This window comes from Aquarana catesbeiana, linkage group LG02 (genome assembly GCF_042186555.1).
Source record: "Aquarana catesbeiana isolate 2022-GZ linkage group LG02, ASM4218655v1, whole genome shotgun sequence".
NCBI lineage: Eukaryota > Metazoa > Chordata > Amphibia > Anura > Ranidae > Aquarana > Aquarana catesbeiana.
Window position 1 is genome coordinate 68,735,807 of NC_133325.1, and position 16,561 is coordinate 68,752,367.

The 16,561-nt window shown below is 42.6% G+C and overlaps 1 protein-coding gene across 2 annotated transcripts in view; it reads right to left on the reverse strand.

Annotated features, from left to right (window-relative positions):
• MRE11 (MRE11 homolog, double strand break repair nuclease) overlaps nt 1–16,561 on the reverse strand; it is a 497,020-nt gene that overhangs the window by 385,004 nt on the left and 95,455 nt on the right. For both annotated transcript variants that reach the window (XM_073613016.1, XM_073613017.1), the window contains exons 5-6: nt 9,848–9,935; nt 7,478–7,619 (exon numbers count right to left, since the gene is read on the reverse strand). In XM_073613016.1, coding sequence (XP_073469117.1) covers nt 7,478–7,619; nt 9,848–9,935 — 230 coding nt within the window. The remainder of the gene's footprint in view (nt 1–7,477; nt 7,620–9,847; nt 9,936–16,561) is intronic.

The following is a 16,561-nucleotide window of genomic DNA, read 5'->3' on the forward strand; positions in this document are numbered from 1 at the left end:
CCCACCCCGAACGATACCAGGCCACATGCCCTCAACATGGGGAGGGTGCTTTGGAGTAGCCCCCCAAAGCCCCTTGTCCCCATGTTGATGGGGACAAGGGCCTCATCCCCACAACCCTTGCCCGGTGGTTGTGGGGGTATGTGGGCGGGGGGCTTATCGGAATCTGGAAGCCCCCTTTAACAGGGGGACCCCCCAGATCCCGGCCTCCCCCCCCCCATGTGAATTGGTAACGAGGTACATTGTACCCCTATCATTTCACAAAAAAAAGTGTCAAAAATGGTAAAAAAGACAAGAGACAGCTTGGGACAAGTCCTTTATTTAAAAAAAAAAAAAATGTCCAGTGATTTAAATTCACGCCGCCCGACGGACCGAAAAAGAAAAAAAGCCGCAACTGTTTTGCCTCCATGGGAGGCTCCTGCCGAATGACGCTTCTTCTGGGTGACAGTTCTGATATAGCTAAGGGCGGAGCCACCCGGTGACGTAAACGGGTGACCCTGCCCCCCTCTGACTCCACGTGGGCTTCCCCAAAAAGGAAATGGCAACTTCATGATGGTTAGATGTGCACGAAGTTTAAGTCATACAGTGTAAAAAATCCCTCTTAGAATGTTGTATACAATGTTTAGACCATTGTTGAGCTCTATTCGCACTAGGAAGCTTCACCTGAAGCACGTCAAAATTCAACACTAGGATTTCAATTATATGCAATAGCGCCTGTTCACACCTAAGCATAGTGTCGCTTGAAGCTCGTTGCTAACCACCTCTCGCCCGCCGTATTATCAAATGACGGTCGGGCGGCCTCTCTCTCATTCTTCCCACTCTCGCCACGCTTGTGCACCCGGCGATCGGTGGTGCACTCTGTCCCTGGGATGCGGCACATCACCGATCCCAGTAAAGAGCCAATGACGAGGCTCTTTACCCATGTGATCAGCTGTGTCCAATCACAGCAGATCACATGTAAACAAGGAAATGACAGTTATCTGCATTTTTTTTTCCTCACACTGACAGGGCGTGAGGAGAGGAGAGGAGAGGAGAGCTGATCATCGGCATTTACTCACAGGGGAGATCTGCACAGATAATCAGGGCACTGATTATCAGTGCAGCCCCAACAGTGATGCCAACCAGTGCCCAGCAGTGATGCCAGTCAATGCTGCCTTTCAGTGCCCATCAGAGCAGCCTCATCAGCGCACATCAGTGAAGAGGAAAAATTACTTATTTACAAAATTTTATAGAAACTAAAAAAAACGTGTTTTTTTTCCAACTATTTGGTCTTCTTTTGTTTGTTTTTTAGCAAAAAAATAAAAAACCCGGTGGTGATTAAATACCATCAAAAGAAAGCTCTGTCTCCAAAAAATGATAAGAATTTTGTTTGGGTACAAATTTGCATTACCGCACAATTGTCATTCAAAGTGTAACAGCGCTTAAAGCTGAAAATTGGCCTGGGCAGGAAGGGGGTAAAAGTGCCCAGTAGGCAAGTACAGTACTTTAAAAAGTACATGAGCTTCGTTTGGGCCAGCGCCGTATGTCTTGCCTCAATAGACTTCAAGGGTAGCGCCTGAAAAAAACGCAATAAAAAAGTATGTTTTTTTCTGCAGTTTCTTGCCTATAAACCAGCTTTCCATTGGCTAAAAAAAACTTTAATCAAAAAAACACACCCAAAAAACAGCAAAACACACAGCCTATTGTGGATGTGTTAGACCTGCCATTTAGTATCAGCTTTGCAACAATAGGAGTGAGAACCATGCCCCAAATGCACCTCCTCACTGGCACCAATATGTTCGCTTCAGCTTCTGACAGGTGTGCTGTTTTTGGCCACCTTGATTGGAAGTGGAAGATGATGTAATTCCCGTCCATGTGCACGCATTAACTCCGGCACTGAAGTGTGCCAAAAATATGTACTGAGCTACATATGTGCTGCTCAGTGTACATTCTAAAGAAGATTGGGAACAGGCAGGTAAGTTTGATTTGTTGTGCATGAGTCTTCTGCAATAAACAGCCGACCTGCTCACAATGCTTTATTTTTACACTTTAATTCCGCTTTAAGCACCCATCTCTGGAGGGCCTAAGATTAAGTGATTGAAGGTCACCTGACGACTGAAAGATGCTGCCCTGACATCTGTCTGACCTCATATCCTGTCTTCCAATATCCGAGAATACATAAAGACATCAAAAGAGAGAGCCCAATAATTAAGAAGGCTCTTACTGACGTACTTTAATTATTGACTACAGCACTAATTTATATCCCATGACAGTTTATTTTTTTATAGAGCTTTCCTCAAGGCATAATCATTTACAAACTATTCACCATCTTTACAATTCTCAAGACATTAGTCTTCTTTTTTTAGCATTGAATTAACTGGTGTTATAAATCATATTCCAATTTTTAATGCCCATAAAAAAAACAATGACTTGACATTTGAAAGTAAATTACTTTAAATGAATTCATCACTTGGAACATAGAAAGCGCCATAAAAAAAAATCACTTTGGTAAAGAGGGATAGAGCAGAAAGGTGTTCATTTTATAGCTTTAAGCACTTTCATGTGGGCATTTAATGTCCAGAAGGGTCACGCACGACAGGACACCACGCCTTATATACAGATTAGTGCTGCCTTGAAGGTCAATGCCGTCACAAAACCTGCAAAATCATAGCTTTGCTTAGGTGAACTCCTTTGCATATGCGTAGTTAAAAAAAATGTGTACAAATTAAGAACCAAAACTTTTTTCAGAGAGAAAAAGAGTAGACACAAGCGGAATTTCCGACAGAAAGAGTCCGATGGGAGCTTTCTGTCGAAAATTCAGATGGACTTAGATAGAGAACATGTCCTATATTTTTCCGATGGAACAAATTACTATCGGAAAAAACGCTCGTCTGTATGCCGTTCCGACGCAACAAAAAACAACGCATGCTCTGAAGCAAGTACGAGACGGAAGCTATTGGCTACTGGCTATTGCACCTCCTTTTTCTAGTCCTGTCGTACGTGTTGTACGTCACCTCATTCTGGACGGTCGGAATTTGGTGTGACCTTGTGTATGCAAGAGAGCTTGAGCGGAATTCCGTCGGAACTCCATCGTAAAAACCTTCAGAGTTTATTCCAACGGCAAAACCGGTCGGGCATAAGAAACCCCTTTGTTTCCCTCACTGCATGCTGTGGTTCCTCTACTATGTACGTCCCAAAATTATGTATAAGCCATTCGAAGAAAACAGAATCTTGGGGCAAGGGGACAGACATTCCACAAACCTGGGAAGGATGAATGCCTGCAGCAGCCGGCGATCAGCGAGGAAGTGGAGTTATAACAATCAGGACCCAGGAAAGGTAAGTACAGTGGATTTTCTTGAAACAGGTATGCAACTCTATAAAAGTGACCCTGTGATAATAGGGCCACTTAAAAGAGAAGTATGTGGGGTTTTTTTGCTAATCATACTTACCTCGGTGGATGGAGCATCAGACCGATGCTGCAGTTGTCCCCCCCTTATCTCTGCCCTGAGACCCGAGCCACCAAACACTGCCGATGGCTCGGTTCTCACTCCTCCCCAAGCAGAGCGATGTTGACTATCAGTCAGCATCACTCCTGGTCTGCTTCTCCATGCTCATTGGAGCGCTGAGCTGTGGAGGGGCGGGGAGAGGCCGTCTCAGCCGCTCGCTGAGACTGCCATCAATCAAGGCAGATGGCGGATCCAGACTTCGGAAGTCGGGATGACGTGGTGCCTCGACCGATAACAGTGATGTCAGCGGACTACAGACCACTCTCCGCTGAAAACGGGTCACAGGAGTGCAAAACGCATTGCACTCCTGTGACCCTTAGGAGAAGCCCAGCCTAAAAAGCTCAGGCAGGACTTCTCCTTTAAAATGGTTGTAAACCTCAGACATGAAATATGAACAAAGCATATTCCTCTATAGTGTGTACTTACATATAGTTACATAGTTAGCCAGGTTGAAAAAAAAAAAACACAGGTCCATCTAGTTCAACCAAAAACATACAATCCCATAGACACAATCATATACCCACAGCTGATCCAGAGGAAGGCAAAAAAACCCCCAGCAAAGTATGAACCAATTTTCTACAGCAGGGGAAAAAATTCCTTCCTGATCCCCGAGAGGCAATCGGATACCTATAAATGTTAGTACCCAGTTATATTCTGTACATTTAGGAAAGAATCCAGGCCTTTTTTAAAGCAATCTACTGAGGTTGCCAGAACCACCTCTGGAGGGAGTCTATTCCACATTTTCACAGCTCTTACTGTGAAGAAACCTTTCCGTATTTGGAGATGAAATCTTTTTTACTCCAGATGTAAAGAGTGCTCCCTTGTCCTCTGTGATGACCTTAAAGTGAATAACTCAACACCAAGTTCACCAAATGGACCCCTTTATATATTTGTACATGTTGATCATTTTCCCCCTTTAATCTCCTCTTCTCAAGAGAAAATAAATTCAGTTCCTCTAATCTTTCCTCATAACTGAGCTCCTCCATGACTCTTATCAGTTTGGTTGCCCTTCTCTGCACTTTCTCCAGTTCCCCGATATCCTTTTTGTGAATGGATGCCCAAAACTGAACTGCATATTCCAGATGAGGTCTTACTAATGATTTGTACAGGGGCAAAATTAGATCTCTATATGGAATCCATACCTCTCAATACAAAGAATTTTGCTGGCTTTAGAAACTGCAGCTTGGCATTGCATGCCATTATTAAGCTTATGATCTACCAAAACCCCCAGATTCTTCTCCACTATCGATTCCCCCAGTTGTACTCCCCCTAGTATGTATGATGCATGTATATTCTTAGCCCCCAAGTGCATAACTTTACATTTCTCAACATTAAACCTCATTTGCCACACAGTTGCCCATTTAAACAGTGCATTGAGGTCGGCTTGTAAGTTGGAGACATTCATAAGGACGTTATTCCACTGCATAGCTTGGTGTCATCTGCAAAGACTGAAATGGTACTTTTAATCCCAGACACCAAAAGAAAAAAATGTGACGAAGAGGGAGCCCCAGCACACAGCCTGTGATTAACAGCATCAGCTTTGTCCCTCCAATCAACTCTCAGAGCTCTCCTCACTGAGCTCTGCAGAGCGTAATTTTCATCTCTCTACCCCCTGATTTCTGACAGCTCAGACAGGCTTTATAAATTCTGGACTTTGAACAGATTGAGAGAAGACAAGAATGCAGATAAACAGGTATAACTTATGTAGGAAGGTTTTTTTTTGTTATCCCCAGAAAAGTAATCGATGGGAAAGCTTCCAATGGTGACTATTTCTGGTGACCGGGGGGGGGGATTCCCTTAATTTCTAGGGATTTCCTCTCACATCCTTCCTGTTTGGCTTTGGGACGGGTAGTGAAGGGAAATCTCAAAAAAGGGACAGAAAAAATCTGACAGGGGTTATAAACCTCCCTTGCTCTATGCAAAATTAAAAAGATGCCTATAGATGTACTTTAAGGATTTACAATCACTTTAAGACTCGGTTCAGGTTTTTAACCGCTTTCAATTTGAATAACATGTGAATCGTGCTGGCTTTCAATGGAGCCAGTTCACACATGTCCGGGATGGCCGCAGTCTATTTCTGAAAAGGGTCCTGTGCGATTTTGGGTCCGGTTTAGGTGCGAATTCAAGTAAAAATCTGCACCTGAATCGATGAACAAAACTGCACCGGCACCCCAGACTGCAAACTGCAACCAGACATGTGTGAACCCAGCCTTCAGTTTTGTTGGTGTTTTGAATTGCTGTGCCGTGTGGGAATAGTGCAGATTGTTGGCCATCAGTTGCAGAGGTTTGGGTGATCACACTCCTTGGAGTTCAGGTTTTCCTCATCCTGCATTCTCTCTTCGTAGAGAGATTTAGAGGGAGATTTACTAAAACAGAAGCCCTCAGAATCTGGTGCACCTGTGCATTGTAGCCAATCCGCTTTTAACTTTAGCTTGTTCAATTAAGATTTGACAATAAAATCTGGAACCTGATTGGTTTCTATGCAGGGTTGGAGCAGATTTTGCACTCTCCAGTTTTAGTATATCTTCCCCCTTAAAGGGGTTGTAAACGCTCGTGCAGTGCAGTAGCCCCCCAGTGCCCCCGTCTTACTTACCTAAACCCTGTCTTTCTCGCGCCGGGGATGAGCACACCAGCTCTAGCCGGTGTCTCGTGTCCTGATTGGGTAGATTGAAAACAGTGCAGCCATTGGCTCCCACTGCTGTCAATCAAATCCAATGACATGGGGCCTGCTGTCTGTAGCAATAGACGCAGCAGCAGGACTCAGGAGCGCGCCCGCACGGGTGTCCCGAAGGGAAAGCGTTTCTCCGACGGGGCACTCGAGTAGAGGAGGGGCCAGGAGTGCCGCTGAGGGACCCCAGAAGAGAAGAATCGGCGCCACTCTGTGCAAAACCAACTGCACAGAGGAGGTAAGTATGAATTTTTTTTTTTTTTTTTCAAAACACAAAACTTTACAACCCATTTAAGCTGGCCATACATTATACAATTTTCTTGTTCAATTTCCTTTAGGATTTACCTTCAACTATGTAGTGCACAGGCCTGCCTGATTGCATACACTTTGAAAATGTTTAAAGTGACTGTAAAGGCCTTTTTTTATTTTTTTTAAATTAACAAACATATAATGCTTACCTCCACTGTGCAGCTCGTTTTGCACAGAGTGGCCCCGAACCTGCTCTTCTGGGGTCCCCAGGCGGCTCTCACGGCTCTACCCCACATCTGATAACTCCCTCGGAGAAGCGCTTCCCCGAGGGGGTTACCTTGCAGGCGCGCTCCCGAGTCCAGCATTTTCGTCTATAGACACAGCATGCCGGACTCGGCCCCGCCCCCCGGCGCCTGTGTCACTGGATTTGATTGACTGCAGCGGGAGCCAATGGCTGCGCTGCTATCAATCTATCCAATCAAGAGCCGGGAGCCCGTGGAGAGAAAGACAGCGGGTCCCCGCCGAATGAATGAAGGGGTTCAGGTAAGTAAAATTGGGGGGCTGGTGACTGCCAGGTATTTTTTCACCTTAATGCATAGGATGCATTAAGGTGAATAAACACGAACTTTAAACAACCCCTTTAAGTTTGACCTTATATTATATGGTTTTGGTAAATCTAAAGAAAATTGTATAATGTATGGCCAGCCTTAGTCTCGCTTCCCACCCTAGTGACTAGTCAGTACAGTTGCGCAAGTATCGTACGGCATAAATGTTTGCAACTACACCCTTTTATTCCACAGGTCCTCCGCTTTCAGAAAACATGTAAATGTTTTGGGGGTTTTCAGTGATTGTCAGGCCTAATATGTATGTTTTAACATGTGTGCAAAAAATGGGGGAAAAAATCTTCTGCCATGAAAGGGTTAAACCATTTCCTACTCTTGTAATAACTAAAAAAAAAAAAAAAAGGCTATATATACATTTTAGTTTGGGGGCTGCTAAAAGAAGCAAAGGAAGTATCCACCAAGTGAAGTGGAGTGACCCTTTAAAGCTGTTAGTAAATGCTGTGACAGACACTCACCTAGTCCATACAGAGCAATCTTGGTTCCCCCTTTCTGTAACAGTACCGGGCTGATGTCTATCTTTTCTACAGATGCGGATCGTCCAAAATGGTTCACAAGTCCAGCACAGCTCAATAAATCGAGAGCACAAAGAGCATCTGCCTGTAAAGAAAAAGCAGCTATAGTGAGGACAGGCCAAGGTCTTATAGAAGCCTCAAGAACCATCTTCCCACAGCTACGCAAAAATGATAGAGCAAATGACTGAAGACATCACTTATTCACCAATGTTATTCTTTCTCATTGTTTTTTTTATATACTGCATAGATGTAGATAACTATTTATTTCATTTTCATAAGTCAATGCATTTTATGAAAGTATTAGCTTTTTATTTGGTATATTTTTTTTTGTTTTGTTTATTATATTATTACAAGCTGACAAATGCACAAAAACTAGACAAACGCATTTTTCTTTTTTGTTATTTAAAGCGGAGTTCCACACAAAAATGGAACTTCCGCTTTTCGGAACCCTCCCCCCCCTCCGGTGTCACATTTGGCACCTTTCAGGGGGGAGGGGGGGTGCAGATACCTGTCTAAGACAGGTATTTGCACCCACTTCCGGCATAGACTCCCATGGGAGTCTATGCCTCTTCCCGTCCCCACCGCGCTGTCTCCTGGGATACACACAGCTCCCAGGAGAGAGCGGGGACCACTTAAGACGCGCAGCGCGACTCGCGCATGCGCAGTAGGGAACCAGGAAGTGAAGCCGCAACGCTTCACTTCCTGATCCCCTCACCTAGGATGGCGGCGGCAGCTGCCGAGAACCGAGCAGGTTCTCGGCGTCGCCTGCCGACATCGCTGGACCCTGGGACAGGTAAGTGGCCATGTATTAAAGTCAGCAGCTGCAGTATTTGTAGCTGCTGGCTTTTAATATTTTTATTTTTTTTGGCGGTGTGGGTGGACCCCCGCTTTAACATAAAGCTTAATGTACACGGGACGTTTTAAAACCTCTCCTGAACGATTTAGAGAGAGTAACCGACGTTTAAAAACATCCGTTTTGCTGCATTTATGTTTAGATACGTTTAGATATATATATTTGTAGTTTTTTTGCAAATAGTCAAAAAATGAAAAAACGCCTGTAAACGAAACGTTGCTAAACGCGAGTTTACCGCGTTTACAGGCATTTGGCGTTTCAAGTGCCTCTGAACATCTGTCCTGAATGCATTTTTTTTACTTTCCAAAAATATGCTTCTGAAATCATCTGCCTATAAATGACCCTGTGTACATGTACTGATAAGATAACATAGAGGAGAGTTCAGGGGCAGCTAAAAAAAAAAAAAAGCCAAACTGCTCCTAAACGTCCATTTACCAGCAGCAGTGTACATGAGACCTAACAGTTTCTAAAGTTAGTACTGCGTCTGTTTACATCAATATTTCTTGTCTTATTATCCAGGGACCACAAATATACTGTACATCATAATACACATGAGACATTTGTGCTTGGCTGGGTAATAAATACATACTTTTTGTTTTTTAAAGTGGATATTTCTCATACCATGAGACATTGAAGCATTATTAACACACACATAATGCTTCAAAATCACAGAGCAACAAAGTATAGAGACTAGAGGTGCACCGAATGGAAATTTTGGTGCCGAAACCAAAAAATCAGGATGTACTTGGCCGAAACCAAAACGGAAAATGACAGTTTAAAAAAAAAAAAAATATATATAATATATATAATATATATATATATATATATATATATATATATATATATATATATATAACTTTTTAATTAATATGGATAACTAATAAATATCAAGATATATCCCTTTAAATTCTATGTATGTCTTCCCACTTATCCATTGCGCTTCCCTAGTGATGTTAAAAATCTTGCTTGCTGCATTTTTGGTCAGTTTAAAAAAAAAAAACTTTCCAAAAATGCACTTCCCCATTGAATAGCATTGAAAACGCAGCAAGAGCACATCAATAACGCACCTGTGTTGCGTTTTTGATATAGTTTTTGAGTCACATGACCATAAGCACAGTAAAATTTTGGTAAAATTGTGGCAAAATCGTGTGCGTTTTCAGTGCCAGTATTGGCACCTTTTTCTATATCGAAGAAATGCCGAAAACACAAACTTTTGGCCAAAACATTTCGGCCCCCAAAATTTTGGTGTATCTCTAATGGTGACTTATAGCTACAGATCCCATTGTTCTGGCCAATCAAAACTGTTGAATGCTCAACTGTAATTGGCTCCTATGGGTTCCTGCATATGGCTGACCTGTGATAATAATAAATCCTTACTTGTAATAATTTTTTTACTTATTTGCCTCATACTCATTCAAGTTCTGGGTACACAGCAATGACACAAGCATCAGAATAATTACCCCTGTTGGGTCGTCATGATTTCCATGCACACTGAACACTGGTATAGAAACGTTTAGGTTGTCATCTTGGTAATTTACCCAGGGGAATCTATAAAAGAAAGCAAACATTATCATACATGTATATTCATATTATCAGAGAAATCACAATTTTCATACTATATATGAGGGGAACAAGAGTGGTCCTAAAGATCATCCTTAAGGCTAGGTTCACATCCATGTGGCTGTGATTGATGCGTTTTTCAGGCACATTTTGCAGTGCGTTTTCCGTTTTTAAACCCTCATTTTTAATGCGTTTTTGCATGCGGTTTTCATGCAATTTGCGTTTTCTTTTTTTTCTCATGTGCAGAGCAGGGCGAGACAGTTTATTACTGGGTTTTAACCACATCAGCCCCGGGAAGGATTTACCCCCTTAATGACCAGGCCAATTTTTGCAATACAACACTGCGGCGCTTTAACTGACAATTGCACGGTCGTGTGACGCTGTGCCCAAACAATATTGATGTCCTTTTTTTCCCACAAATAGAGCTTTCTTTTGGTGGTATTTGATCACCTTTGCGCTATAAACATAAAAAGAGCAGCACTTTAAAAAAAATACATATATATTTTTTACATTTTGCTATAATAAATATCCCCCAAAAAATGTGTTTTTTTACATTTTCTTTTTATCAGTTTAAGCCAATATGTATTCTACATATTTTTGGTAAAAAAAAAAAAAAAAAATCACAATAAGCGTATATTGATTTGTTTGCGCAAAAGTTATAGCATCTACAAAATAGGGAAAAGATTTATGGGCTTTTTCATTATTATTTTTTTTTTTTACTACTAATGGCAGTGATCAGTGATTTTTAGCGGGACTGCGACACTGAGGCAGCAGATCTGCGATAGACCGGACACTTTTGACACTTTTTTGGGACCAGTGAAATTTATACAGCGATCAGTGCTATAAAAATGCATTGATTACTGTATAAATTACACTGCCAGGGAAGGGGATAACACTAGGGGGAGATCAAGGGGTTAATTGTGCTCTACGGAGTGATTGTAACTGTAGTGGAAGTGTACTGACTAGGAGTACAGAGAGATCGCTGTTCCTGATCACTAGGAACAGGCACTCTCTCTGTACTCCCCCCTCCCTCTCCTGACCTGCTGGGCTGCATGCTCGGGTAAGGGCCTGGTATGGATTTTGGAGTAGACCCCACAACATTTAAAAAAAAAAAATAGGGGGGTCCCCCCTAGGTCAATACCAATCCCTTCAGGTCTAGTATGGATTCAGAGGGGATTCCCCCCCGCCCCGGACTGACACACCGCACCACCGATCGCTGCGATGGGCGCCCCCACGGACGTGCAAGATTGGTCGTTCTGGAGGGCCGTCATATGACGTCCACCCAGAATGAGAGCCGCATCGCCCAGCCGTTGAGCCACATCGCCCGGCCGGTGGGCGGAAAGTGGTTAACCATGTTAAGGATAAAAACAGACAAGATCTTATCTTTAAGGCCAAAAAAGAAGAAAAGAGATAATGTTACTAGGATCATATTGCGATATTCTAATGAACATGAAAAGGTGAGAAAGATTCTTTCTAAACATTGGTCGATTCTCAGAGGATCCAACTCTTAAGAATTTAGTGACCCCTAACCCACAGATTACCTTTAGAAAGGAAGGATCTATTGGTGGAATGCTCGCACAAAGTAAATACAAAGGAGACTTAAGGAAAGACCCATGTAAGATTTTGGGTACTTTTCACTGTGGAGCCTGTTCACACTGTGAGGTCATTGGTAGGAGGACTTTCTTTACGCTACCAAATGGGGAACGCTTTCGTGTCAAACATTTTGCAAATTGTAAGACGCAGGGTGTAGTCTATCTCTTGCAATGTCAATGCAGAGCCGTCTATATAGGCAAGACACGGCAGGAACATGGACAACGGATTAGCAAGAATTTGCATAGTATGCGAACTGGCAACCTGTATCTGCCTCTTGGCAGACATGTAGCCAAGAGGCATTAGGTACAGAATGCCTAAGGTCAACTTAACGGTTTTGGATTGAGTACCTACTCCAATTAGGGGGGGGGGAACTGGAAAAAGATTCTACTCCAGCGCAAAATGCTACTCAGCCACCCCCCCAGGGTTTAAACGAGGCTGAGAGCGTCAGACCATTCCTGGAAGGATTTAGCTCAGGCAAAACGGATTATTCCATCTGGGAAGGTTGATTGATCTTTCCTTTCATCTGTTTAAAGATATTCTTTGTACAATAGTATTCTTAATAATATTTTGGTGTCAATATTGGTAGTTGATGTTTCTCTTGGAAATTTTTCTTCAAGGGGTTTTGTTTTCTCTTTTGTTACGAATTTGGATGGTACATTTTTGGGAGTTTTTTGATTATTTATTTGGTATACAGTGTATATTTTTACTGACTGGCATTTTCTAATGCTCTCTTTACTTTTCATTGTTATATTTTTCTTTGTTTTTCATATTGCTTGTAATGGTGAGGGCAATACTTTTCAATATAGGGATCTTTGTCTGCAGGCCTTCACCTACATACCCGGCACACTCAGGCCCCTTTATATTATTTATATTTGGGGCCGTAATTTCTCTCCTGAATTTTTGGACTGAGTGTTTCCTGCACCCTCTCCTAGATTGAGGAGACTCTGTGTCGGCGGTTTTAGTTTCCACACCACACCGTGCGTTGTGTGTTTGCGCCACGCTCTGTGATGCGCTGAATGCGTGTGTTGTCACCATATCACACCGTTCGTGCCACACCTGAAGCGCGTGTCATCATCACGTCATGCTGCGACTCTTGGCACACACGGGTTATATAAGGAAACCCCAGGGACTACATTGGTGCCATTCCTTCCTCCACTGAGTCCAATGCGGACGTCTTCGCAGTGGAGCAACCTCTTTTCACGGGGGGCACTAGAACAACCTGCCTGAATCTATTTGGATAAAGTCTGCTTCTTTCCTCAGATGAATATATAGGAGCTTTGCCCTGTAAGTATTTTTTTTCTTTATCCTTTCATTGGATGGTCACTATCCTTATGGATTAGGCGACCCCCTGTGAGGTATATATACATACATTTTCGAACTGAGTATAATATTTTCCTCTCTATATATATTTTTCAACTTTTACAGTTTGAGAGTCATCTGCCTCCCTCCTTTCTTGTTTTGGGTGCCCTTATGCGAACTCATCCAGTGGTCCTTGTATGTGGCGAAAGGCTTTTTTCTGCAGACATTCGTGACTCCCACTCTTGTTGAAGGTGTGCCTTCTCTAGTAATATAGCAAGATATGCAAGTTTGATACTTTATATTTTTCCAAAATGTTATGTATGATATTCATTTATTTGCATTCTAAATTGCACTTATATGCTATACCTTCAGAAGTGGTATTAGTCCCTGAAGAAGAATATAGTTTATACACATTTCCAAACGCATTGGATGTCCCCACTACCCATGACCATCTGCAACATGCATGGATGATATATTCGCAAGTGGTTGGGAAATACCACTTCAGGATGATCATTTGTGCAACATTATAATACTTTTATGCGTCTTTGTATTGTTTCCAATCTGGGAATTTTTTAATCATGTTGAAATTATGTATAAACAAACTTTTTTTAATGAATATACAGTTTTTTCTTTCCAAATTGCCTTAAAAATATCATTTAGAGGTATTTATAATTTTTCAGTGTACACTAATGTTAGCCCTCTGAAGAGCAGTGGACTGATTTTCAGAGGTTGTTTGACAGGTGGTGAGGAGACTTTGGGGTTGATTTATTAATTCTTAGATTGCAAGCTCTATCGAACAGGGCTCTCTGATTCCTACTGTATTAAACTTTATTGTAATTGTACTACAATTAATTGTAGTACAGTAATTGTGTCTGCCCTTATGTTTTAAAGTGCTCCATAAGGCCCCTTTCACACAGGCGCCTACGTTTGCAAGACTCTGCTTGCTCAGCAGGGGATTGCTCCGCTAATCCCCATTGATCAGGCGGGTGACAGGTAGAGGTCGACCGATATATCGGCCGGCCGATATATCGGCCGATATTTGGCGTTTTTTACTTAATCGGCATCGGCCGATTGTGCTGATAAAAAAGGCCGATTATAACTTCAGCCGTGACTTGCAAATGACTTCTGTAATATAAGTCAATGCAAGTTGCCTGAAAGTTATCTTCTCTCCTTCTCTGGGCAGCCTGCCAAGTCTGATAAGAAGATACATTTGTATCTCTTCAAGTTCTTTTTTATCAATAGACTGAACTCCGTGGAGAAGTTTTCAGTTTAACCATTTAAAGACTAAATCTTTTCTGACACTTGTTGCTTACAAGTAAAAATCCTGTATTTTCTGCTAGAAAATCACTTAGAACCCCCAAACATTATATATATTTTTTTTAGCAGAGACCCTAGGGAATAAAATAGCGGTTGTTGCAATATTTTATGTCACACGGTATTTGCGCAGCGGTCTTTCAAACGCAATTTAAAAAAAAAATACACTAATAAATTAAAAAAAAAAACTAAGCAGTAAAGTTAGCCCATTTTTTTTTGTCCAAAAGTTTTGATTACCTGTTTTTGTGTATTAATTTTTAAGATATAGTTTTTTTTTTATATTTTTTTTAATCTAAATTCTACATACAAGTGAACTGATTGGAGGTTTGTTTTGTTTAATAAATGTTTAAATGTAAAAAAAATTTCTGTATCACTTTAGGTTGCTTTCACACTGGAGCGGGCATGCGTTGACGGTAAAACGCTGCTAGTTTTAGCGGCGCTTTACCGTCATTTTAGCGGCGCTATTCGGCTGCTAGCGGGGAGCTTATCACCCAGCAGCAGCCGAGGAAGAGGTTAAATGCGCGCCTGAAGCGCCGCTGCCGAAACGCTTTGCAGGCGCTTTGGCAGCGGTGTGCATTCATTTCAATGGGCAGGAGTGGTGGTATACACCGCTCCAAAGATGCTGCTTGCAGGACTTTTTTTTAACATCCTGCCAGCGCATCGCCTCAGTGTGAAAGCACTCGGGATATCACACTGAGACTGCAGGGGAGCCGTTTTACAGGCACTTTACAGGCGCTATTTTTAGCCCAAAAGCGCCTGAAAAAAGCCCCAGTGTGAAAGGGGTCTAAATGTTAGATTTTATGAGATGAAGGGGAAAAAAAAAAAAAAAAAATCGGCCTAATATATCGGCCCAAAAAAATCGGCATCACATATTGGCCATCGGCCACTGCGATTTCTAAATATCGGCATCGGCATCGGCCAGAGAAAAACCCATATCGGTCGACCTCTAGTGACAGGTCTGTCTCCACTCACTGTGCAGAGCAGAGACGGACCCAGTCCCACTCTCCTCTATGGGGAGATCGGAAAACAACGAGCCGCCTGCCCGTTTCATCCAATCATATCCGATCCGCCAGATGGATGGAAAATAGGACCAACATCCGCCTGGATTTTGCATACAGGATCGGATTGGATAACAGCTCATGTCAGCGGACATATGTCTGCTGACATCCGCCGCTCCATAGGGGTGAATGAAGAGTTCGATCAGGCCCGCCTGAAAAACTGACAGACAGACCTGATTGGACAGCCCGTGTGAATGGGCCCCAAACTGTCTGTGCTATATAAATCCTGTATAATAATAACAAGACCCCTTTCACATGGGGCGATTTTCAGGCGCCTTAGCGCTGGAAATAGCCTCTGCTAAGCACCTGAAAACCGCCTCCCATTTATTCAAGTGTGACCTTTCACACATGGCGGTGCGCTTGCCGGACGTTCCGAAAAGTCCTGCAAGCAGTATCTTTGGGCAGGTTGGGAGTGCTGTATTTAGAGCTCCCAAAACGCCCTGCCCATTGGAACGAATGGGCAGCGCTTTCAAACCACCTGAAAAGTGCTTTGAAAGCCCCGCAAAACGGACCCTTTTTTGGGTGTTAAAAGCTCCCCGCTATCGGCTGAAAAGCGGCGCAAAAGCGCCGCTTAAACAGCGCTAAAGTGCGACTAAAATGAGCGGCGCTTTAGCGGGAACAGCCGGTGCTGTCAGTGTGAAAGGGGTCTAATAAAAGTGGTGCAGCTGTGCATGGTAGCCAATCAGCTTCTAACTTCAGCTTGTTCAATTAGGCTATGAGAAAAAAAAAAAACATGGAAGCTGATTGGCTACCATGCACAGCTGCACCAGATTTTGAACTATCCAGTTTTAATAAATCAACCTCATTATGTTGCCTCCTCACCACCCATAATAACCCCTAAAATATTACATTGTACATAGTTTAGGGGCAATTACAGCGCATCCACATTCATTCCAATGGCTTGTATTCAGCGGGCAATAATAACCCACTGAACACGACAGAGGGTTTAATTCTTGGTGTGGCCACAGCATGTGTATATCATCCCCTGTCCGCTGCCTCTGTGGCTTAAAAAGGAGAAGTTGGAGGCAGTAAAAACACGGCTTAACCATGTTTTTTTTTTTTTTTTTTTTTTTTACCAATCCCCAACCACAATTGTAAACAGGCCCTAAAAGTGCCAATGTTCTTCCCCAAAAAAACTCCCAAAGCAGTTCTCTGTAACAAAAGAGGTATATATTTATATATATATATATATATATATATATATATATATATATATATATATATATGCCTCTCTGGTGGCCCATGCGTTTTATCTTTGCTACCTTGAATGCTGCAGAGTCTACAGCATTCCTCACTTCCATGTGTGTTGTGTCCCCTTGCCCCGCACTATGGTCACACCCGCTGACTCCT